Source organism: Micromys minutus (genome assembly GCF_963924665.1).
Source record: "Micromys minutus genome assembly, chromosome: X".
Classification (NCBI taxonomy): domain Eukaryota; kingdom Metazoa; phylum Chordata; class Mammalia; order Rodentia; family Muridae; genus Micromys; species Micromys minutus.
This window is the reverse complement of record NC_137970.1, coordinates 50,200,450-50,226,250: the sequence shown is the minus strand read 5'-3', so window position 1 is coordinate 50,226,250 and position 25,801 is coordinate 50,200,450. Positions and strand designations below refer to the sequence as shown.

General features: G+C 37.5%; 1 protein-coding gene across 1 annotated transcript in view; it reads left to right on the top strand.

Annotated features, from left to right (window-relative positions):
- Nucleotides 1-1,486: 1,486 nt before the first annotated feature.
- The window catches only part of ABCB7 (ATP binding cassette subfamily B member 7), a gene marked incomplete at its 5' end in the record, with an annotated part of 130,758 nt that continues 106,443 nt past the window's right edge, over nucleotides 1,487-25,801 (top strand). Inside the window, one exon of the mRNA XM_080910300.1 lies at nucleotides 1,487-1,654. Coding sequence (XP_080766426.1) covers nucleotides 1,487-1,654 — 168 coding nt within the window. The remainder of the gene's footprint in view (nucleotides 1,655-25,801) is intronic.

Below are 25,801 nucleotides of genomic sequence, written 5' to 3'. Positions count from 1 at the left end.
TTCTTATCCATACAGATGATAGCAACTCACAACTAATTATAGGTCCACTGAACCTTTTTCTAATCTAACACTATCACTTAAGCCAGAGTGGTTTGATGGATATACACGTATGATCATTTTACTCTCCTGACTAAGGCATTCAATAGCTGCAGTATACAGCATTGATTTCTTAAACCGAAATGGACGGCCTTTTGCCATCAAGACTCTGTTCACCCTGCTTCATCTCCTCCTATTTTGCTATATACTTCCTGCACTCCTGAGCCTGAAAGTTTTCTTATGCCACCTTTTTTTTTTTAAGGGAAAAAAATCCATCTTCTTTACATGGAGAAGGATGGTCAATCTCTTTAATCTGAAATTATAATTATCTTTTTCTACAGAAACCTGGTGTACGATATGGATCTCAGAAGAAACTGAAGCTAGCTGCATGGGCCATATATATGGCCCTTGGTTAAAAGGTTTGAAAATGAGCATGGTGTGGTTATGCATGCCTTTAATTCCAGCACTCCAGAGGCAAGGACAGGAGAACACTGGAATTCAAGGCCAGGCTGGTTTACATAGCAAGTTCCACAGTAGCCAGGGCTTCATAAAGAGACCCTGGTAAGGGCAGGAGAGGGAGGAAGGAGAGGGGAAGAGGAGAGTTTAAGGAGAGATTTTTGAGAATACATTAATGAAATTGTTCCTTCTTGATTCCAGGTTTTTAAGTAGCACTTATATTTGGAAATTGTTTCCCAGATACCTGTAAACATATTTCCATGGTATTTGGTTTGATTATAGTGCTGACAAAATAATACAAATGTGTCTTTAAATATGCACTTAACTATATAACATGTTCACTTCCCATCGACCTAGCAGTTTTTCAATAAGGGACTGTGAAGAAACCAAAGGGAAGAGCTACAAGGAGGCAAATTAATGGAATAAAGAATGTGTGCACCCTGAGAGCCTCATTGTCCCAACAGCAAAAGACCAAAGGCAAATCAGGAAAATAAAAGGTTTTACAAGAAAGGCTGCGACTCTCACTGATGAAGCCTCCTCCAGGGGAAAACTTGTCAGTACTTTAATCCTAGACGTTAGTGCACAGGGCAAACGAGTTATGGAGTGATTGGAGCATGGCATTGAGTTGGAGACAAGAAAGGAACAGAATGACAAACAAGATAGGGCTAAAGCAATACTTGGGACATAATTATATCAATACATGATTTGCTATTTATCTGAAATAACATTTAAGTGGGCAACCCTGTATTTTATCTGGCAACGCTAAGAAAAGAGAGAAGGACGATTGTAGTCCAATGTTCTGGGCAGTGCAAGAAAAAGCTCGGTTCTCAGGGGAAAAAGAAAAAAGCTATACCTAAGCACAGGCATCTTCAGACACAGGCTATTTCCGGTGTCCGACGCGAGCGGGGGGAGGGGAGAAACAAAGATAGCCGCTGCGCTCAGTCCGCCGGCTACCCACAATTCTCCGCTCTCGGTTCCTTTTTCCTCGCTCAAGATGGCGCTGCTCGCGATACATTCTTGGCGCTGGGCAGCCGCGGCGGTTGCTTTCGAAAAGCACAAACATTCAGCAGTTCTGACCCGGTCTCTAGTCTCCATCTGCGGCTCAGGCCTGCGGTGGAGTTCGTACCAGCGCGGCGTGTCAGGAAGCGCTCGGTTGTCCCAGGTGTGTTGCCGCGCGCTTGGGAGAGTAGGGTGAAGGACAGGGGAACCTGATAGGGAAAGGGTTGCCCTCCTGACCTTAGGTCAGAGGGAGCACTCTGAAGAAAGATTGTCAGGGCGAACTCGGAGTGGCGGCGAGTGTAGGAAGTTAGGGTTAGGAATTCGAGGCGGAGGGGAAGAAAACGTTTGGGGACAGCAGAGAGTCAGGAGGTTTCAGGCACAGGGCACCTGCAAACCCCGGGTCCTGTAGGGGTTTGCCGGTTGGGCAGACAGAGCTGCTTTCGAAGTTAGTTATGGCTTTTGGTGCTAAACAGCTCCTGCTTCGGATTGTACCAAATCGGAAGTAAAAATTGCGAGTGCACTTCAACAGGACAGACAGTATGCCACCTATAAACAAGTAGCACATTTAATTGGTACGTTAACTCCTTCACTGACAGGCGAGCTCCCACATAGGCAGAAACCATAATTATCCCTTTCTCTAAAATGTACACTGCTCTAAGACAGAAGCTTTAGGAGTGTGGGAGTGATTATTGTACCTCTCATATTGGCTTCCATTAGCTCATTCAATAATTGTTTTTTAAAATCATCTGTAATACTTGGACTTAAGTTTATGTTTTTCTCATATGCTGACAGTATTTTAATTGCCACCACGTGTTCATCAGTATAACCTTAACATACTGTCATTTTAGTTTGGAAGGCAAACAGTTTCTTAAATTATGATTCCCTGTCAACAAATATTTAACGTCTACTACTATAATATAACACTGTTAGATAATAGAGGCCAAGAGAACTATACAGTTAGGCCTTCAAGCAGTGTATTGATTGGTTTTGTTTTGATAGACCAGGTCTTGCTCCAGAGTCCAGTTAACCCATAAACTTGTGATCCTCCTGCTTCAGCCTGCTGAGTCTTTAATGCTATGAAATGTTAACGGTTAGATCAGCACCTTTTTTAGGTGAAATAAAGTAATATAGAAAATAAACTCTAGTGCTTTTTGAATATTAAGGGAGGAATTGTTTGTTTTGTGAATTTCTGTTCACATATTCCCACAGTATGCAATTACTGGGATGGGCTATGAAATATATTTGCATTCTGCTCTAGAACAATGGCCACTAGCTTGATTTAGCCATAAAATTTTTAAAAATTAATTTCTTGGTTCTATTAGCTACATTCCAGGTATTTAATAGCCATGTCTGGCTGGTACCTGTTGACAACATAGCTGTTGAGCAATACTGTTTTAAAGAATTTGGTATCTAGCCCTTCTAATTTTACAGATGAGGAAACTAAGCTGCAAAGGTTGATAAAACAAGGCTGTTTTTCTTTGTGTCGGGTACTCATGAAATAAGAATCTGCTAGGCACTGAGGACACAGTAAATGTTGACTTGTACTAATAATGAATAGAATACTGTTTTTTGAGGGTCATTTGTGCTTTAATTCCAGTACTAGGGAGGTACGGGCAGGCAGATGACTGAGTCAACAGAGTGAGTTCCAGGACAACCAGAGCTACACAGACAAGCCCTGTCTAGAAAAACCAGCCAACCAACCAACAAACATTTTTTTTTTTAAACTTAGAAGTTGAGGATACAGCTCAGGGAGAACATGAGCTTTAAAATTCCAGGTTTCAGTCTCTTACACCAAAAAATAAAGATGACAATGAAATTTCACCCGGTGCACCCAAAGCACAGAAGCATATCATATTTTCATGAAGACAAAGGTGTTATAATTTGAGATCAGTAACTTACATTTAAAAAATAATCTTTTTATAGATTTAAAAAATTATATATGTGTTTGTCTGTGTGATTGAATCCCATTTGTAGGAAACCTTCAGATCTCTTGAAGCTGAAGTTACAGATGTTTTTGAGCTGCCTTAGGTAGGATCCAAACTCTGATCCTCTAGAAGGAGCAGCAAGTGCTCTTAACCTGACCAAGGCATCTCTCCAGCTCCCATGTATTCTTGATAATATGAATGGGCATGAACAAAGCTGAAATGGAAAATGGGAGATGATTGGGGAGGGTATTATGATGAAAGACTTCAAATTAATGTTTTCAAAATACATAGATTTTTTTTAAATAGTAAAATTTAAGGTTTTTAATGGGAAAAACCCTTGAAAGTCAAAGAAAATTTAAGAAGAAAATAATTTTCTGTGGTTCCTACTGGAATTTAACCCCTATTCATTTTAAAATCCACACCTTTGATATTCTTTTACATACTTTTTTCATACATAATAACAACCTCCTTGTTTCTTTTTCTCAGTAGCTTTTTTGCCACTAGCTATAAAATATAACTGGATTCTACTATTATGATGTCTTAGTGCTTTGTTGCTGAAAGAGACATCATAACCACAGCAACCCTTTTTTTAAAAAATGGATATTTTCTTTACTTACATTTCAAATATTATTCCCTTTCTCAGTTTCTGGAATCCTCCTATTCCACCTCCTTTTCCCCTGCCTCTATGAGGGTGCTCCCCTACCTACCTACTCTCTCCCTCCCACCTCCTTGCCCTAGCATTCCCCTACACTGGGGCATCAAGCCTTGATAGGACCAAGGGCCTCTCCTCCTATTGATGCCTGATAAGGCCATCCTCTGCTATGTATGCAGCTGAAGTCAATGGGTCCTTTCACGTGTACTCATTGGTTGGTGGTTTAGTCCCTGGGAGCTCTGGGGGATTTGGTTGGTTGATATTGTTGTTCTTCCTATGGGGTTGCAAACCCCTTCAGCTCCTGTAGTCCTTGCCCTAACTCTTCCATTGGGGATCCTGTTCTCAGTCCAGTGGTTGGTTGAGAGCATCTGTTGCTGTATATGATAGGCTCTGGCCGAGCCTCTCAGGAGACAGCTATATCAGGCTCTTGTTAGCATGCACTTCATGGCATCAGCAATAGTGTCTGGTTTTGGTGGCTGTATATGGGATGGATGCCCAGGTGGGCCTTCTTTGGATGGCTTTTCCTTCAGTCTCCACTCCACTCTTTGTTTCCATATTTCCTCCTGTGAGTATTTTGTTTCCCTTTCAAAGAAGGACTGAAGCATCCTCTCTTTGGTCTTCCTTCTTCTTGAGCTTCACGTGGTGAGTAGAATACTATTAATGGTGGGAAACACCTTAAGTGTAAACATTATTCTTAAAATTGGAGGATTTTATATACTATTTGAACTGTATAGTTCATTATATAGCTACCACCGTACTGTATTATTCCTATTAAAGTATTTATAAATCACATTGCAGTGTTGGGGATGAAACCCAAGGCCTTACACAAGCTTGGCAAGCATTCTACCACTGAGCTATATCCCTAGTCCATGCATTTTGTATAATGTAAGTTGTAGTTTATTTTATTAACATTTAAAATAGTAGAAATTGAGGTAGTGTGTACTTTCTTCGCATGTTTTAGCATAAAAAGTTCATTTGTATTAATCTTGACACTCAACAACCCGTTGTGTTCATTTGTAATTCATCCATTTAAAAGGACATATTAATGGAGTCTATATATTCAGTGATATACTACAGTTGCCACATTTAGTTGCCTCAAAATGAAACCTAATTTTTGTCTGTCTTTTTATACCTTTTGTCTTCTAACTAGGTCTAAGCAACCACTAACTTTATACATTTTTTATATATTTATCTATTCTGGACACTTAATATGAGTGGAAATTTATATTTTGTCTCTTTGTTTTAAAACATTGTCTCCTGTAATCCAGACTGGCTGGTCTTGAAAACTTTCTATGTAGCCTAGCCCATGTTTGAACTAATTATAAGGCATGCACTACCACACCTCTCAGTATATGACCTTCTTTGACTGTTCCTTTGATTTTTGCATTATTTTTAAAGGTTTGTTTTAATTATGGCACATGTACATACTACATTATTTATTGTGGCCAAATAATGGTTTGGATTACAAGGGTTTTGGGGTTTTGTTTTTTTTTTTTTTGTTGTTGTTGTTTTTTTGTTTTTCTTTACTCATGGGCTTACTAAGTAGGCTTGGCTGCCCTGGAATTTGATATGTTGAAATTTAAAAATATTTATTTATTTATTTCCTCTTTTATTGAAAATGGATTCTCTTCTCATCTTATAGATCCTGATCACAATTTCCCCTACCTATACTCCTTGCACTTCCTCCCTTCTACCTTTTCTCCCATATGGATCCACCCATTTTCTTTCTCTTACTAGAAAGGAGATAGTAAAATATAACAAAATAAAATATAGTAAGAGAAGGCACAAGTATTAGAGATCCACTTGTTCACACACACTCATGAGTCCCATTAAAATACTGAAAGCTATAACTATATACAGAGGTCCTGGTGTACACCCATGTAGCCCTTTCTGCCTCCTGCAGGGTTCCTTGAGCACTGAGGGAAGGGATTTTTGGAGATATTTCATTTAGACCTGAGTGTTCCAAGGTCTGTCTGGAGCTCTCTCTCTCTTGCGCTCTCTTCCTCTCTCTTGCTCTCCCTGTCTCTTCCTCCTCCCCCTCTAAGTAATGTATGGATGTAGGTCTCTGTATTTGTTTTTATTTGCTGCAAGAGGAAGCTTCTCTGATGCTAAGTAAAGTACTGATCTGTGAGTAAAGTAGAATATCATAGGGGAAGAAACTAGGGGGAAACATGGGTCTCCCAGGGAGGAGGAAATAGAATAGATTTTATGGGTAGACTGAGGGCAGGAGTAGAGGATGGGAGTGGGAGGATCAGGTGGGCATGGGGAACAGAAGTGGTGATAAGGGAAATTCTAGGAGAGGCAACTAGAATTGAAGGGCATTTGAAGGGTAATATGGAAACCTAGTGCAGTGGAAACTTCCTATAATTTTTTAAGACAGTCCAGTAGAGTCTCAGTAGACCATGTCTTGTCACTAAATGAAACTTCTAGTATGAGAACTGGGATAATTGAATTGTTTGTCAAAGGGGGTCCCATGGAAATTTTCCCAAACATCCCAGCTTGATGCCAAGACAATAGATTGTTCCCCACAAACTGACAACAAGGCCCCATTGCTGCAGACAACATCTGAACAACTCATTGAACATGGAGAAATCTAGCTAGTTAGTAACTACATAGAATGCTCACCCCTATGTTTTAGTATCTTTGATATGGGGAGGCACTCCAAAACACCAATCCAACCGAAAAACCTTTGATCTACAGTGCTGTAATGACAGCAGAATATGCTAGGGCAATGCTGGCACAAAGCTTGTGGGAATAACCACCCGAAGTTTGATTTGACTTAAAGCCTACACCAAGATCCAAGAACCAGTAGATAGCTCAGAGACCTGTGGTAAAAACAAGTACTACTGATCTTAAAAATAACAATAATAACAAAATGTAAGCCTGGTGTGATGGCACACACCTTTAGTCCCAGCCTTCGGGAAGCAAAATCTCTAGAATTTGAGGCCAGCTTGCTCTACAAAGCAAGTTCTAGTGCACCCAAGGTTGTTACACATCTTGGAAAACCAAAAATGTAAAAAAGAGTTGAGAAATTTAATTTTCTTCTATGATGTTTAAAAAAATATTTTCCCTGTCTTTGATTTTCTCTTTCCTCTAATCTTATTATTCTTAGATTTCCTCATTTCATAGGGTTTCAGATTTCCTGGATGTTTTGTGCCAGGAATTTTTTAGATTTAACATTTTCTTTGATGTATCTGTTCTTCTATCATATCTTCAGTGCTTGAGATTCTTTCTTCCATTTCTTGTATTCTGTTGGTGAGGCTTGCCATTGAGTTTTTTGTTCAAATTCTTAAATTTTTTATTTCTAGATTTTGCTCAGTTTGGGTTTTCTTTATTGATTCTCTTTACACTTTTAGGTCTTGAAAACTGTTTTATTCATTTCCTCCCACTGTGTGTTTGTGTTTTCATAGATTTCTTTAAGAGATTATTCATTTTATCTTTGGGGACTTCCATCATATTTGTTAAGGCTATTTTAAGGTCTTTGTCTTGAGCTCCTGATATGTTGTAATACTAAGGGTCTACTTTAGTAGAGTTTTTGGCCTCTAGTGAAGACATTTATTGTCTTGGCTGTTAATCATTTTTGTTTGTTTTTGTACTGGCATTTAGGCATTTGGGTTTGGGAAGATTTTAGTTCTAGGTACTGATATCTGGGTTTTGTAGGATTGGTATTCCTTGGTTTCTGTTGCTCTCTCTGATTCTTAGGAGAGTATACTGCCTGGTAGAAGATTCTCCTGAGATCCTGATAGCTGTGGGCACTGAGTGTTCCAGGGAAAATGTGTTCCTGGTTATTGCCACCTGAGACTTAGGGCTGGGCATGGGCTGGGGGCAGTGGAGGGGCTTCACATAGAGGGAGGAAAGCAGGGTGTTCCACCAGGATCTTCTCAGTCCCCTGGGAATGGGGCAGAGAGTGAGAAGAAGCTGGAGCAAGTGGTCTGCTACAGAGTTAGGGATGAGACTGGGGAATTGGATTTGAAGGAGAGGAGAGAGGTGAAGATTTGCAGTTAGCCTACCTGCTCTCCTGGTCTATGTGGTTGATGTATTTTCAGGGAATGCTTATTTATAATTTTTGTCTCTCTTCACTTGTTCTTGTGTATTTGAGTTATTTTCTGAAGTATTTCCCTACCTGAGTGAAGCTGTACTCTTCTTTGTGATGTCATTTGCAAATGCTTTGCTTATATGCAAAACTTTTAACACACTACAATACATAAATACACAAGTGATTTGATAGTTGCCTTTTATATCAGATTAAATATGTAAGCTGAAAAATTATGCATCTATCTTTGATTTATAATTATATAATTACCTTTTCTGATGCTCTGGATTTTTATGTGTGTATAATCTGTATTATTATTGAATTCACCCCTTTTTTCAGTCCTGAGAATTCCCCTTAGTTATTCTTTTATAAATGTTTTTTATTGGTTATTTTATTTATATTTCAAATGCTAACTACCAACCAAAGTGTAAAAGGTTCTTTACTAACCACTTCTCCCAGTTTTTGCTCCTATGGGAGTATCTTCATTTTACTCTAGGATTTTTTTTTGTTTGTTTGTTTGTTATGTTTTGATTTGGTTATTGAAACAGGGTTTCTCTTTGTAGTCCAGGTTGTCCTGGAACTCACTTTGTTGGAGAGGCTGGCCTCAAATTCATAGAGATCTGCTTGCTTCTGCTTCCCAAGTCCTGGGAACAAAGGTGTGCCTCACCATGCTCTGCTTCACTGCAGGTTTTGAGTGGTCTCTTTGCTTAATAGCTTTCCCCCTCTTTAACAATATTTGTATGTGTTAATTGATTGTGCTCTGGCTTCCTTTTTCCCATGCCAATAAATCTGCTCTTAATTTGGGGGTTCATTTGTGAGGAAGAAATTGTTTCCTTGGAGAGTTTCATCTTGTTTTTGGCTATTAGTACAGGTGTCTGAGGGTGGTTTTATGTTTTTCTGCTTGTTACACATCTTAGATGTGTATATTGGTTGTTAATGAACTTGGGAAGCTTTCAGCCATTTTCTTTTCATCAAATATTTTTTCTTCTTCCTTTCTCCTCTGTGTGTGATATATGGCATGCATAGAATTCTCATATTTTTCTGGGGTCCCGTATGTTTCTCGTCACTCTTGCTTTCTGTTACCCAGTTTGTATAATTTACTGATCTGTCTTTAGTCACTACATTTTTTTTGTCATTTCAAATACACTGTTTAGCTCATCTAATAGGTTCTTTAGTTATACAATTTTGTACTCCAGTATTTCTGTTACTTTTAAAAATAGTATATTAGCTGGGCTTAGTGGTACACACCTTTAATCCTAGCACTTGGGAGGTAGAGGGAGACGAATATCTGAGCTTAAGGCCAGCCTAGTCTACAGTGCATATTTCAGGATGGCCAGGGCTACACAAAGAAACCTTGTCTTAAAAAACCAACAAAGAAGAAAGAAAAGAAAAAACAAACCAACAAATGAAACAATACAAATGAAAACTAGTTTATTGATATTCTCTGACAAGATATTGTCACATCTTTCTTTACTTTTTTTCAATATTATTCACTTTCTTTTGTCTCTGAGCATATATATAACAACTATTTTAAAGGCACTTTTTCTTCAGTCATATAATGTCTCTTATATAATGTCATCCATAGACATTTCCTATTGACTATTTTTTCCAGGTCATATTTTTTTTCTGGTTCTTGTGCCATGCTTATTTTTATTTTTGAAGACAGACATTTTAGATACTATTTACAGCAATTCTGTATACTGGTCTGCTCCCTCCTGGAGCCCATTATTCACTTATTTGTTTAGAAACTAGTGGGTTATTTTAGTGCTTTCTGCCTTATCACTGCTGGTTCCTCTATTAACCCTCTTACTTTGCTTCTCGGGAGGCACTGTCTATTTATTGTATGCCTGCAGTCAGCCTGGGATGATAATGGTTTGGGCAGGGATCTCTTTGTGTCTTGCTCAGTTACCTACAGTAGTTGCTGGCAGATTGTTTTCAACATGCCCTGGGGCATAATTGTTGCACTTACTCAAAACTGGGTTCTTTTGAAGAGATGGTTGCTAAGGTCGATGTTTAAGACATTTTTTCCTGACTCCTAGAAGGCCTTTTCTGGTTGTCTCACTCCTCAGTTTTTTGATTTTTCTCAGGCACAGCAGCTTACCTGGTTTAGCTTCTGAGCTATAATTTACCAGTCCTTTCCCAGTTAATTGTCTTCGCTTTTAAGAACAACTTTTAGTCTCAAGTGTTTTTTTATATCTAGTGGCAAATGTTGTCAATTATTTTTAAAATTTTGTTTTTGTTATATTAATTATGCATGTGTGTGTAGGTATGTGCACATGTGTTCAGATGCCTGAAGAGGCCAGAGAAAGGAATCATTCCTCTTGAACTGGAGTCCCAGGAACTTGTGTGCCCCATGAAGCGGGTGCTGGGAATTTGAACTTGGGTCCTCTGGAAGAGCAGTATGGCAGTATGTGACCTTAACCTCTGAGCCATCTCTCTGTGGTCAATTCTTACTCCTATGAAAATCTCCCAGAAACAGCCTGGAGCTGGAGAGGCAGTGGTTTACGTGGGGAACTCACCAGTTTGGGATTGAGTGCTGGGGTGAAGAAGTGGAAGCAGTGTGGTATCCCAGGACCAAGGTAATTAATTGATCTTCCCTCTCAATCCTCTACCCAAGGTAGAGAGTTTTATTTAGCTCTTGAGCACAGTAGATCAGAGCTTAGCTTCAGAATGCAGTCACTGGGGTCAATGGGGAGCAGCGCCAGTGTTCTACCATTCTCAGAAAAGTAGCAATTGGACTAGAACCTTCAGGAGTGACTCTGTGCTAATCTCAAGTAGACTTTCTAGACTGTCACCTGGGAGGGAAACAGGGAGTGGGTTTGGGTTATCTCCTAAGTGATTTTACTTTCTGAGTGCTTGGAGACTTTCTAATGTAAATTTTATTTTGTGTGCTAAGTAGCTCTTTTATGAATTGTTTTTACCAGTTTTGCTGGGGGTGCGACTTCAATAAGTATGTGATTATCAATTGTAGAATTTTTCTTTTTGCTCTTATTTGAAACAGCCTCTTGTAATATATATGGCTAGCCTAGAAGTTCCTATATAACCAATCTAGTTTCAGACTTATAGTGATTGTTCTTCTCTTGGCCTCTGTACTGCTGGAATTACAGCCATGTCTTATTGATAATCTCATATCTTTACTATATATAATGAAAGTCTTGTTTTTTCTCTTTGGTTTGTAGGACATAGTCTCAGGAGATTAGGAGAATGTCTTAGATTAATAACCCTTGTCATTTGGGCTATTGTAACAATAGACCATAAATTGGGTGGCTTATGAACAGTAGGAATTTATTTTCTACAGATTAGGGTACCAGCAGATGCTGTGTCTGATCCAGGCCAATTTTCTGGCTCTTAGATGGTACCTTTCAGCTATATATTCACCTGGTAAAGGAAGCTATCTATGTGTGGTCTCATTTATAAGGGCACAAATCACATTCATGAGGGCTCTGTTCTTATCCCCTATTTATTTTCCGGTGGCCTCAGCGTACACACATGGGATATGGGTATACATGTTTGTTGGATTTTGTTCTTTAGGTGCTATCTTAATTGGGGTTTCTATTGCTTTGAAGAGATACCATGACCAGAACAACTCTTAAAACGAAAACGTTTAATTGGAGTTAACTTAATAGGTTCAGAAGTTCAGTCCATTATCATCATGGCAGGAAGCATGGTGGTATGCAGACAGACATGGTACTGGAAAAGATGCTGAGAATTCTACATCTGGATCTGCAGGCAGCAGGAAGAGGGAGTGACTCTGGGCCTGGCTTCAGTTTCTATCGGTACCATTTTTATTCAAACAACTACATTTCACTCCCTGGCCCCCATAGACTTATAGCCTTATCATAATGCAAAATGCATAACGCAACTTCAAAACTCCACATAGTCTGTAAGAGTCTCACCATTGTTTAAACTTCCAAAGTTCAAATTCACTTTTGTGACTCATGGCGATCTCTTAACTGTAACTCCCTGTAAAATCAAAATAGAAAATCAGATCACATACTTGTAACATTTAATGGCACAGAATATACATTACCGTTCCAAAAGGGAGAAAAGGTATCATAATGAGGAAATACTCAACCAAAGCAAAACTGAAAGCCAGCTGAGCAAACTCCAGACTGCATCTCCATGTCTGATGTTCAAGTGCTCTTCAGATCTGCAACTCCTTTCAGGTTTGTTGACACACCTTTCTCTCTTGTGCTGGTTCTACCCCATTACCAGTTTTCCTTGGCAGATAACCCATAACTCTGCTATCTTGTGGTCTTCAAGGCAGTCCAGCTGCACTCTCACAGCTTTATGAAATGTCCTCTCTGGCCCTCTATGCAGACATCCCTGCTACCTGCCTGGCCTCAGTGGCTTTCTTTAGTCTTGAAGGGAGCCTCCATAACCCTTTTCTTATATCCTTGACTCCAAAGCCAGAATCAGATGGCTGAAGCTGCCAAGGTCTGCTTTTTGCTGGGGCTGGAGCATGTACATTTTCACCAACTTTCTCTTTTTGATTTTTTCTTTCACTGCCATCATAGAAGTTACTCTGTAGACCAAGCTAGCTTTGAACTCTGAAATACATTCTGTAAAATGTCAGTTTCTAAAGGCAGAATAAATAGATATTAATCATAATTTAAGTATTCTTTTTATTATTTTAAATTATGTGTGTCAGTGTGTCTGACTGTCTATGAGTCTGTGTGTAGGGTTTGTGTATGTGAGTACAGGAGGCCTTAGAAGCTGGAGATGTCCTCTGGAAGGGCACTGAGTTCTTAACCCCAAGCCATCTCTTCAGCCCAAATAGGTAGGTATTCTAAAGATAGAATTCACATTGTATTATTCAAGAATGAGGCTCACTTTGTGGGCTAATTTAGTAGAAATATCATAGGTAAAACATTGGTCACAAAAGTTAGATTGTGTTAGGAGATACTAGAAAATAATCATTAGCAATATACAGTAATTAGAAAAAGATTGTTAGGAAGCTTTTTTTTTCTTCCTCTGGGTTGGAGGGCCAGGGTTGGGTGGGGCAAGATCTCACTGTGTAGCCCAGGCTGGCTTAAGTTCATCTCTCTTCCTCAGCTTCCAGAGTGCTGCTGGGATTGTAGCCATTGCTTTCACTTTTAGACGGCTTCATTTTATGGAGTAGGAAATGCTGCATGCAGCTTCTCCTTTGAGAAAGTCAGGAAGCTACCTCAGTGGTAAGGAAGAGTAGTAACAGTGCTATAAAACTTATCAATAAGAATGAAATTTCTAGAGACAAGAAATGATAAGGAATGGTAACACACTTTTAGTGTGAAAATGGTACTAGAGATTGAGAAGATGAATTCTGAAGATGCATTCAGAATAGTTGAATAAATAATACTTTTTAGCCTTTGACACATTGTTTTGAATTAGTTATTAAGATTATAGAGGGAAATAAGTTTCTAACAATGTTTCTAAACTTTGATAACACTAGGCCTCTTGAGAATCTAAAAAACCCATGTCCTTATTCTTTGAAAAATGAATATATATACATGCATGCTTAATTTCTAATGAAGTTTCAAGGGGACTATGAACCCTGTCACCCTGATTAAGAACCCCTGATTGGACTGGTGATATGGTACAGTGGGTAGAAATGCTTGCTGCACAAGCCTGATAACCTGACCTGAGGTCAGTCCCTAGACCTCATGGTGGAAGCAGAGAACCAAATGAAACTTGCTTTCTGATCTTTATACCTCTCTACCATACATGTTAAAAAGAATCCCGAAACTCTGATATAACATGCAAGTTAGTTAAGTCTAGTCAAGTTCTCTACTAGTGGTAGGATGAAGGGAGTCTGTCTCTAAGTAGTGATGCTTGAAATGGAATGGAAACCTAGACAATTTTTTATTAAGCCCATGTTATGTTGTTATGCAATATGAGGTTTGATAAGATGGCTCACTAGGTAAAGGCACTTTCTACCAAGCAAGATGACTTAAGTTTGATCCTTGGATTCCACATGTTGAAATGAGAGGATAAGTTCTTGTAAATTGTCTCTGTGCTCCACATATGCACTGAGATAGGTATGCGTACACACATATATATACACACACATACACACAAACACACACACACACACACACACACGCGCGCGCATGAATGCATGCACATGTGGTGTACAACCTTCCCAAATAACAAGTAGAAATAAAATAAAGTTTTAAAAAGAAGTATATACTTTTTCATATTCTAGCATAAGGTATATTACAGGTAAAATGATACCTTCTGTATTTTATCCTTATAATTTGCATTTTTATTTGTATAACATAATATTTAAGAAAACCCAATATAAATATCAACCCTACCTCTTATATTTTCTGTTTTCCTTCTGATCTCTATTCTGGCAGATAGGTCTTTTAATTAAGATTTTAGAGTTTTTTGTTTTATTTTTGTTTTTTTTTTTGTTTTGTTTTTTGGTTTTCAAGTCAAGAGTTTCTCTGTATAACCTGGCTATCCTGGAACTCACTCTCTAGACCAGGCAATCTGCCTGCCTCAGCTTCCCAAGTGCTGGAATTAAAGACATGTGCCAGTACACTTAGCTAAGAGACTTTTCATAGGTAAACATTTTATTTAAAAAGGTAATGTTTTTCTTTTTAAAAATAATTTTTATTAATTATACAAAATATGCAAAATAGTATGTATTGTTATGTCAGACATAGAGCATATCTATCATATTCCTTAATCATTAAAAGGGGTTAGCTCCTTCTGGCCTAATTTTGGACTCTTGTTATTACACACAGAACTTCTCTCCCCAGCTCCATACATAAGAAGGACTTGCTTTTCTAATGCATCCCATACAGCCCTTCTTCCCAAAGCACATCTTTGCCATGTCACTTCCTTGCTTATAAATTTCAGTGGTCTTTACACTGTAGTTTGGCATTTAAAGTTCTAAAGCTATGTCATGAAGCTATGAATTATGTTATAACAATTATGTTATATAGCTATATTACTCTAACACATACTTGGGTCTGCTATCTACCCAGATTTGCTTCTTGTTTTGGGGATCTTTATGCCTTTTCATTTTCTTCATGTTTGCTGCCTTTGCCTATCTGGTATCCATTTTCTGACTCTTCCCTGCTTTTTTTTCAGATCTTAGTTTAAGGGTCAGTTTATTCTAGAGTGTCATTTGTATAGTCTCTTAAGACATTGATTTGTTTTTTCCTCATCTGAGTACCTGTATCACCAATTCTTATAAGTAGCTATCATATATGTTTTGTGGAGGAGATAAACTTTATGGGCAAAGGTGACAGCTATGTTTCTCTCATTTTTTGTTGTCCATAAAGTTCAGCATATTTGCTTTCATGTAGGCATTCATTTGTGAACTGAGTGATGAAATCCTTAACTTTGCTAAATTGAAGTTTTAACAAAGAATAAATAGTTTCCTTCAGTGTTATTTAGAGTCAAAGACTTTCTTGACAAGAGCTCCATAAATAAAGCCGTTGCATTTTTGTCACTGATATACAGCATTGTCGGTCAGGTAGCATCACTTTGAATTGGACTTTTTGCTTTGTTTCCTGAGGCAGGGTTTTTCTCTGTATCCCTGGCTGTCTGGGAATTCACTCTGTATAGCAAGCTGCCTCTGCCTCCTGAGCACTGGGATTAAAGACGTGTGCACTGCTGCTGCCACCAGCACGCAGTTTGAATGTGTTTTTACTTCTATAACTAAAGATCATACACTTTTTATCCTATTTTTTGTAATGTTAAGGCTTGAACCCAGGGCCTTTCTTGTATGTGCTAGCTGAGCACTGTGCCACTGAACTGCATCATCACCTATCTAGAATTTTTGGATATACTTTTTGTAGGTATCTTATTCTAAGAAAAAATGGCTTGTAGGATCTCTCTTTGAGGAATAGTACATAAAATCTATTCGCTGTGGAAATTTTACCTGCAGGCTATACCTTGTTATGTTCATTAGTGTTCTGATCAGATTTTCTTTCCTATTTCCAGAGGGGAAAAGATGTTAGAGTGGAGAAAGTATATCCTAGAGGTGAACGTTTAGTTTCTCCTGTACTGATGTTTTATCTGAGTTGGCTTTCAAACCTGTTTTTGTAACTTATCAATTATTTTCACTGATGCTGAATAACTTGTCCTATAACTGGTCATTGTTATATATTTTTATATTTTAAGTGCCTCTGTATTTGCCAGGTCTGAACTATTCTAACTATATTGACTTTACAACTATATACCTGCATATGTGTATTTGTGTGCTAGTTTGCTGTAGTTGCCATAGCAAAGTATCACATACTCTTTTGTTTTCTGTGGTCTGCTTTTGTCTTTTGTGGTCTTCTGTATGTGTCTTTGTCCTGATCGCTATCATTTTTCATTAATTGTGTCCCTAAAATATATATCTGAATGAAGTGACATTCTGAATATTGGGGTTTCAGCACTTCAATATGTAAATTTAGGAGGCAGGAATATTTCAGTTATAATCGTGTGTGTGTATGTGTGTGTGTATCTTACTTCTTATATAAAACCCCTCAAATTCTATAAACCTCACTTCTGGAGTAAAATAAACAAAGCCCAAGAAGCTCTGCCCGCACTCAGCACTCAGTACTCAGCATACTGGCACTTAGGTATAACCTGTACTTATAGTAATAGCAGCTCTTTGTAAAATGCTTTCAGTTTTTACTTTTTCCTGTTTCTACTTATTTATTCATCAGGATTGAGAAAAAAGAGCTCCCCATTTCTTAGACCTTTACTGTCCAGTACTGTAGATATTGGTTTGCACATAGCTGTGTAAATATCAATTTAATTATAATGAAAATTTGTGACTTAGTCTCAATAGGCATAGAGTGCTAAGTTAGATACATGAGTGTCCATCATATTTGACCACACAACAGAGTCTTTTCTCATCACAGGAGGGCCTGTGGTTTATGGGCTATTAATAAATATAATTGGCTCCTTATATCTATGGGTTTTGCATCTATGGGCTCAACTAGCAACAGATTAAAAATATTCAGCAATAGATAGACAGGTGAATAGCTCATAAGTAAAGGCTGCCAAGCCTGATGTCCTGTGTTTGATCACTAGGACCTCATGGTACAAGGAGGAAACCTACTCCTGCAAGTTATCTTCTCTTCTCCACACTTGTTACACACACACACACACACACACACACACAATGCATTTAAGCATGCACACATGCTTAAATAGCTTAAAGCACACAAGCTTAAGTAGCTTAAAAAAACCAAGAAAAACATTTTCATCTGGACTGCAGATATACAATATTTAGATCCCACTCTTTTGACTAATTAGAATCCTGCAGTTACAGTTACTGGGTTTTATAAGCTGCTGATTATGAGAGAGGGACCCATCCTCAATGACTTTCTATTCTGTTTATATCTAAATAGCTACTTTTTATCATCATTTCCTAATCAACGAAGTATTACAACTGTTTATATAACATTCACATTTGTATGAATTATTGTAAGTAATTTAAAGATGAGTTTAAATATATTGGGAAGAAAATGTAGGTTATATACAAATACTATATACCCTTTTATATAAGAGACTTGAGTGTTCTCAGACTTGGATTATATGAAGAGAGGCATCTTGTAGCTATTCCTCTACGAATACAGAGGGATGGCATTGTTAAATTTGTTTTAGGAGTATGGTTCTGGTTACAATTTGAAGGATATATTAAAAACAGAAAGAAGATGGAGATAGGGATATCAATTAGGAGGATATTGAAGTAATATAGGACAGAAGTGATAAAGGCCTGTACTGCCTGTTATGAGCACTGTCAGGATTTGTCATCAAACATTTGTGTATCATGGATAGAGAACAGAATTGTAGCAAGGGAGTATCACTGTGCCTGTATCTTAGTGCTTTAGACCATAAAATGGCCAAATGAATAGTCCTTAGGAGGATCAAGTGAGATGAAATATGGGGAAAGTACTTTCTTTTTGTTGTTGTTTACATTTATTTTTTCATTTTTATTGGGTATTCTCTGTATTTACCTTTCAAATGTTATCCCCCACACTCTCATCCCCCTCCCCTTGCTCCCATGAAGGTGCTCCCTCTCCCAACCACCCATTCTGAGTTGGAATTCCTTCAAGTTTGCTATATTGGGGTTATCACAGATCTGTAATAAAATACAACTTTAGAATAGATTTTGTGGAGATTGTAGTGTGACATGTGGTTGGGCTACCATGGTTATTTATATTTGGAAAATTTCTCAAGCATTCCAGTTATATTCCATATAATGAGTGATACAACTATAACCCAGAACTTTTAAAATTAAATTTTATTTTGTATGAATGTGTATGAATGTGTTAGAGGGCATTCACCTATGCATGTGCGTGGAGGCCAGAGAATGGTGACTCTTCACCTTTGCCACTTTCTTTGTTAATTCTTTGAGATAGGGTTTCTCATTGAACTTAGAGATAGGTTGTAAGACAGCAAGCCCCAGTGATCATCCTGTTTCTGCTAACATACTGCTGGGATTACAGGGTCATACCATGACCACACTCAGCTTTTTTTCTGCATGCGTTCTAGGGATGTGAAGCCCTAGAACTAGAGCAGGTGCCTTACTTGCTGAGCCGTCTTAGCCCCAAACCAGGTCCTTTGACATTTTTATTTCTCTCCATACTGATAGCTCAATGATTGATAGCTCTCACTGATGAAGTATACTGTCCATTTATTTTGTTTGAATCTTTGTATACCCATTGTCTATTTCGTGGATGAATGATTAGTTTATAGCGATTTGAATAAACCTGTTGTAAAACTGTCTGTGCTCTATACTAGTAGCTTAGTATATTATAATGCATGCAACGGTAGCAAAATCATTCTAAACTAGGGTTTATCAGGATCTAACCTAATTGCACATTTAAAAAAGGAACACATCACTACCATCTTAAGCCATTTTATGAGTACTTGAGAACAAATTAAAGCATTTTAAACAAATATGTTAGGTACTTGCCATTTGGTAGACATAACTAGGTTCTGAGGCTACAACAATGAATGAATCATAACCTGCCCTTCAACAGGTCAGGATTTTTAGGGAAAACAGTTTAGTAAACTAACAGTTCAAGTAAAATATGACAAGTATTTTAAAAGTGCTGTGTGTGAGATTTTAGGGGAACCCTGAAATGGAGAAGCATATTTAGTTTAGAGAAGACAGAGAAGAGCTTGTAGATGATAAATTTGTAGATGAGTATTAAAGACGTATTGGTAGATGTTGGCCTGGTAGATGAATAGGAAAAAGATTTGGAGTAAGAAAAAATAAAAATAAAAAATAGCATTTTTATGAAAAAGTTTGGAAGGTAGACAAGATTGGAGGTCTGGAGAGTTTTTGTTTGATAGAAACACAGTAAAATGTTATTGCAATATTGGAAAAAGATCAAAAGGAGGTAAAAATTGACAAAAGTTAGCAGGTAGTTTATAGCAAAGAAAAAACAAAAGAGTAGAGAATAAGCCCTGAGTATCTGGGTTACACATCTTGAGTGGGTAGTGATGCTTTTAGTTAAGATAGGGAAGAGATATTTTGCACAATTTAAAGAAGATGGAGAATATAAACTCAAGTCCAGTTTGATTTATCTAGACTCTAATGTCAAATATATTGGGTAGATAAAAAGAGGTCTTGGCTTAAGATAAAAGAGAGTCATTTCAGGGGAGTGCATTTTCATAGTGGATACTTTCTGGAAATTACAGGATTAGAAGAAAAAAGAAGTCAAAGAGCCAATCTCTGAAACTACAACTATATGAAAAGGGAGGACCAGAATCATCCATGGCAAATGGATGAATCAAGTAGGGAAATTTGAAATTGCTAGAGGCCAAGGGAGATGGTAAATTATTAATAGTGTTATGCTACACAGAGTGTATTATGAACATGTAAAGTGTTTTTGAGTTTAAGAATTACTAGCTCAATTAGTATTCTGGTAAAAACAGTCCAGTAGTCATATGTGGGTTGAAGCCACTTTATAATTTCTTAACTATTAAGGCATTATGCAATGTCTTTCTCAGTGTGTCATATCACAGGACCTTGAGAGTGCTATACCAACCACTGGTAATGTTCCTCACTTGGTTAAAATTGTATGCCCTGGACAGTATTATTTTCTTCTTTGTAATTAAAAATACCTTGGAGAAGATTCTTTGAATATGCAAATACCATGTTTCTCCCTAAAGTTTCACTAGCTAATTTTAGCAAGCATCAGTGGATCTTGTCTACAGCAGTTATTACTATGGTGTTTGCATAATTACATTTTTCTATTTCTCTCGTTCCTTTTACATTTCTTAATTGGAATTCTTCTGTAACGAAGAGCCATCCAGTTTCCTTATTTAATTGTTATTTATTTATATTAGGATAGACCTATATATGTCAATAAGCCATGTTGTGTGGCAATAGTCTAATATGCTTATTATTTATCTTACTCTGTTGTTTCAGTTGTGGGATATTGAGCACTTTAAGGTTTGGTTCTACCCTTGTCCCCTGCTTCCTGCTCTTTTCTTTGCTCCCATTTTTCTTTTAAAACAAAGTCCAGGAGCCTTAAGTCTCAAACTGAACGTGAGGATGTCTTTTATCTGATGTTTCTGCTTCTAGCCATTCACCATCATGCCTGGCTACATTTTACATTTTTAAGTTTTGAGTCAGAATCTTATGTAGTCAAGGCTGGCCTTTTGATCTTGCTGCTTTTCCCACCAAGTGCTGTAATTACAGGGGTGTGATGCCATGCCTGCCTCTGACTATACATTTTAAAAACATAATTGGTTCATAAGGTCCAGAGACTGCTACTATCCACAGGTAAATGCATTTCTGGCCTTACCAATAAAGTTTTATAAAATTTTTACTTACTAGTTTTAATTATTTAATTTTACATAAAACCCATGAAATCCTTTACTCTAAAGAGAGGTGATAGAGAGCATTGACTTTAAAAATGTTTGTTTTTTTAAAAAATAAGATTATCTAATTGATAAACACTGTATATTCATAAATGTTGGAGTCTTCACACTTCTAATTCAGGATCTTAATAAATATAATTCTTTTATAGGTTACTGAGGTAAGAGTTCCATAATATGAAATTTACCAATTTTCAAGTGAGCAATGTGGTGTGTCTATTTTGAAGTATTTCCATTACTCCACAGTAAAATTTATTGTGTATTTAGCATTTTCTTTCTATCCACCAATCCCTAATCCCTGACAAGTAGTCTCTATAGATAGATTACTTTTTTTCTATAGTAGTTCTAGGGAGCAAAACTAGGTTCTTGGACATGCTGGGTAAGAATTTACTGCTACTGAGATTCATCCTCCGTCTGGTTCACATTTTTAAAGTATTTATTTGTTTTTATGTGTGTGACTGTTTTGTGTGCATGTATGTTTATGTACCATGTGTGCACCTGTTACTCTTGAAGGTGAGAAGGCATCAGATTCTTTGGAATTGGAGTTACAGCTGATTGTGAAGACACTGTGAGTGCTATAAAACAGGCCTAGGTTCTCTGTGAGAGCAGCCTGTGCTCTTAACTGCTAAACCATCTCTCTAACCCACACACACTATTTGTTTTGAAGTAGAGTTGAGGTTTTTATTAATGACATTTGTAATGTAGATATTAGGCAAGAGAGTTAAAGGAAGGAAAGGTATTCGGAAAGAAAGACACTGGAAAACATAAGGGTGGGCTTATCATTATAGTATTGTGTAGTATTCTACAAATTTTAAATCCATTTTCCGGTGAGGACATTTGGGTTTTTTGGAGCTTTCTCACCACACCATTATTGGTTTCCATTTTTCTGGATGTATGCCTCAGAGTAGAACTGTAGAGTCGTAGGGAAATTCTATATTTAACTTATCAAGTAACTGCCAATCAGTTTTCCACAGCAGCTGAGCCACTTTATATGAAGATTCCTGTTAGCCCACATCCTTGACAATACTTCTTAATTTCTGAGTGTTTGTTTTTATTTTATTTTCCAATGTTTTCATTCTTGTAGATGACAAATGGTCATTGAATTTTCCTAATGAATAATGATGTTGAGACCCTGTTTATTTTGTTACTCAGTCTAAAGTTATGAAGATCATCTCCATCTTTCTTTCTTCATGGTTTTACACTGTTGATACATTTTTTTCAATTAATTTTTATATATGATAAGAGGTAGTCCAACTTCATTCTTCTTTTCCCAGTACTATTTTTTAAAGTAATTATTTATTTATATTCTGAACATTGCCCCACTCCTGGTCCCCCATCCCAGAGTTCCCCACCCCATCCCCCCTTCATCTTTGAGAGGATGCCCTCCTTGGGCATCCCTCTTCTTTGGGGTATCAAGTCTCTACAGGAATAGGCACCTCCTCTCCCATTGGGGCCAGGCAAAGCAGTCAGTCCTTTACTACATATGTGCTAGGGGTCTTCAGACCAGCCAGTGTATGCTCTTCCATTGGTGGCTTAGTGTCTGGGAGCTCTCTGGGGTCCAGGTTGGTTGACACTCTTGGTCTTCCTATAGGGTTCCGTCCCCTTCAATCCTTCCCTTAAGTCTTCCATAGGGGTCCCTGACCACAGTCCAACGGTTCGCTATAAGTATCTGCATCTGTCTAAGTCAGCTGCTGGTAGAGCTTCTCAGAGGACAGCCATCCAAGTTCCTGTCTGCAAGTACAACATAACATCAGCAATAGTGTCAGGGTTTACTGCCTGCCTGTGGGGTGAATACCAAGTTGGACTAGTTACTGGATGGCCTTTTCTTCATTCTCTTCTCCATTTTTGGCCCTGCACTTATATATTTTAGACAGGAACAATTCTGGGACAAAAATTTTAAAAGTAGATTAGTGGCCTTATCCCTTCACTGGGGTCCCTATATATTTACTGGAGGTGGTCTCTTCAGTTTTCATATCCCCACTGTTTGGTATTTTAGCTAAGGTCACCCCTATTAAATCCTGGAAGCCTTTCACATCCCAGATATCTGGGACTTTCTGGAGGTTCCCTCCCTGGCAGCTGCATATTTTCATAAATTTTCCTGCCCCCACAGCTTCTCTCCTGTCTTCCCCTGGTTCAATTCTGCCATCCCTTTACCCTCCCACTCCCTTCTCCTACCCAGGTCCTTCCCTCCCTCTGCCTCTTGTGATTATTTTCCCCCTTCTAAGTAGAATTGAAGCATCTTCCCTTGGGCCTTCCTTCTTGTTAAACTTCTTATGGTTTGTGGGTTGTATCCTGGGTATTTTGTACTTTTTGGCCAATATCCACTTATCAGTGAGTACATACTATGCGTGTCCTCTTGGATCTGGGTTACCTCACTCAGGATGATATTTTCCAGTTCCATCCATTTGCCTGCAAAATGCATGATGTCTTGCCTACATTTTCTGTATCTATTCTTTTGTTGTGGGACATCTGGGTTGTTTCCAGGTTCTGGCTATCACAAATAAGTGCCCCTGTGGTATGGTAGGACATCTTTTGGGTATGTGCCCAAGAATGTTATATTTGGGTCTTCAGGTAGAACTACTTCCTATTTTCTGAGAAACCACCAGATTGATTTCCAAAGTGGTTTTACCAGCTTGCAATTCCACCAACAGTGGAGGACTGTTTCTCTTTCTCCACATCCTTGCTATCATCTGCTGTTGCCCTAGTTTTTTAATCTTAGCCATTCTGATTGGGGTAAGGTGGATCTCAGAGTCTGTTTGATTCGCATTTCCCTGATGATTAAGGATCCTGGAAATTTCTTTAAGTGCTTCTTAGTCATTAAAGATTTTTCTGTTAAGAATTCTCTATTTAGCTCTGTACCCCATTTTAAAATTGGGTTATTTGGTGGTTTTGGCATCTTAACTTCTTGAGTTTATGTATTTTGTGTATTAGTCATCTATTGTATGTAGAAATAGTGAAGATCTTTTTCCAATCTGTAGGTTGCTCTTTTGTCCTATTGACTGTTTATTCCCTGTGTAGTCAACTTAGACAATTTTACTATTTCAGCACACCTTTAATCCCAGCACTTTGGAGGCAGAGGCAGATGAATCTCTGAATTTGAGGACAGCTCATCTACATAGAGAGTTTAGGAAAGGTTGGAGCTATGTGGATAGTCCTTGTGTCATTTTTTTCTTTATCCTTTTATTTACAGGAAATACTGTAAGGTTTTCCTTCGGCATATCCAAATTGTCAGCATCCTGACTCTTGTGCTTTAGAGCAAGCAAAATAAGGGTTACTTACAAATAATCACTGCACTACCCTCAAAATCAATATGATAGCTAAGATATTTGTAATTTATTTATCTGTTAGGGAATTGATATTTTGAAGATTTACACCAACTTCAAAGTCTGCTGCATAGCTGCAGTAATAGAAACAATATGATGTTGGCATAAGGTCAGACATGAACGTACCTGGCAAATTATTAAAAGTCTAGACTCATAAACATGTGGGCAAATGATATTTTCCCTATTTAATGAGTTGTCATTTTCATTCTGTTGATTGTTTTATGTGCAAACAGTTTTATTTGATTAGTTCTATTTTTACTTTTGCTGCTTATGATTTTTATGTTAACTCTAAGGATTCATTGTTAGATCCACTGTCATGAAGTTTTCCATCATGTGTAATTCTCGATTTTTTTTTTTTTTGTGGAGGGTCTTCCATTTTACTTTTAATACATTTAAAATGAATATTTGTGGATAGTGTAAGGTAAGAGTCTAGCTTTATTCTTTTACATGTACATATTCATTTTTCCAACATTTTGTTGCTCATATGTGGTCTTGGCACTTTCCTCAAATACCATCACATCATTTTTTTTCTATTCTTTAGTCTTCTCTAGTCTGTTCCACTGGTGTTTATGCCTTTATGGTAGTACTGCATTCTTTTGTATATAGTTCTGTAATATATTTTGAAAAACTGTCAGGCTTTAGCACTTTTCATTTAGAGATTTTTTTGTGCCTATAAATCCCTAGAGAATCCACATGAAATAAAGTACTTTTTTTCATTTCTGTGAAAAATACTGTTAGGGTTTTAATAGAGACTGCACGGAATTTACAGATCACTAAGGGTTGATTGGATAGAAAGTTTTTTTCAGTCCACAAACCTGGATTTCTTTACTTTTTTTCTGTCCTCTTTAGTCTTAGAGGCACTTTATAGTTTTGTAGTTTCAGGGGACATGTCTTTCCTGTTGGTTAAATTTGTTACTAAATATTTTCACGCCATTATGAATACAATAGTCTTAGTTTTTTTTCCACAATGACCATTGTTAGTACCTAAAATGCAGTTAATTTTTATTTACTGATTTTATATCTTGTAATATTTCAGAATGTATTTTAGCTCTAGTAATTGTTTTTGAGAAATTTTTAAAGTTTTTGGCATTTAAAATTATGTCATCTATTGTCAGATAATTTTTATTCCAGACTAATTTGCAAGTCCTATGGCTAGAACATCCAGTATTATATTTAATACAAGTAGTGAGAGTAGACATTTTACCTCATTCTTGATATAATGGGATAATTTTAAAAATTTCATTGTCGTGCATATTGTCTGTGGGCTTATCATATATCAATGTTATTATATTAAGTAAGTTTTCTATCTGTTTTAAGCAGTTTTATGATGAATGGCTATTGAATTTAATCAAATGTCTTTTCTTAGAACATTCTGTACTTTTTAGATGTTTTACATGGTTTGCAGTTTCTTCTGCTAGAGCAGGGGACTGAACCCAGGGATTTGGTTGGGCTCCCTAGGCAAGTGCACTGCCACTGACCTAACCTCTAGTCCCCAAATGCCTTTTCTATATCAACATAATCCTGTGGTGGTTTTTAAATCCTTCACTCA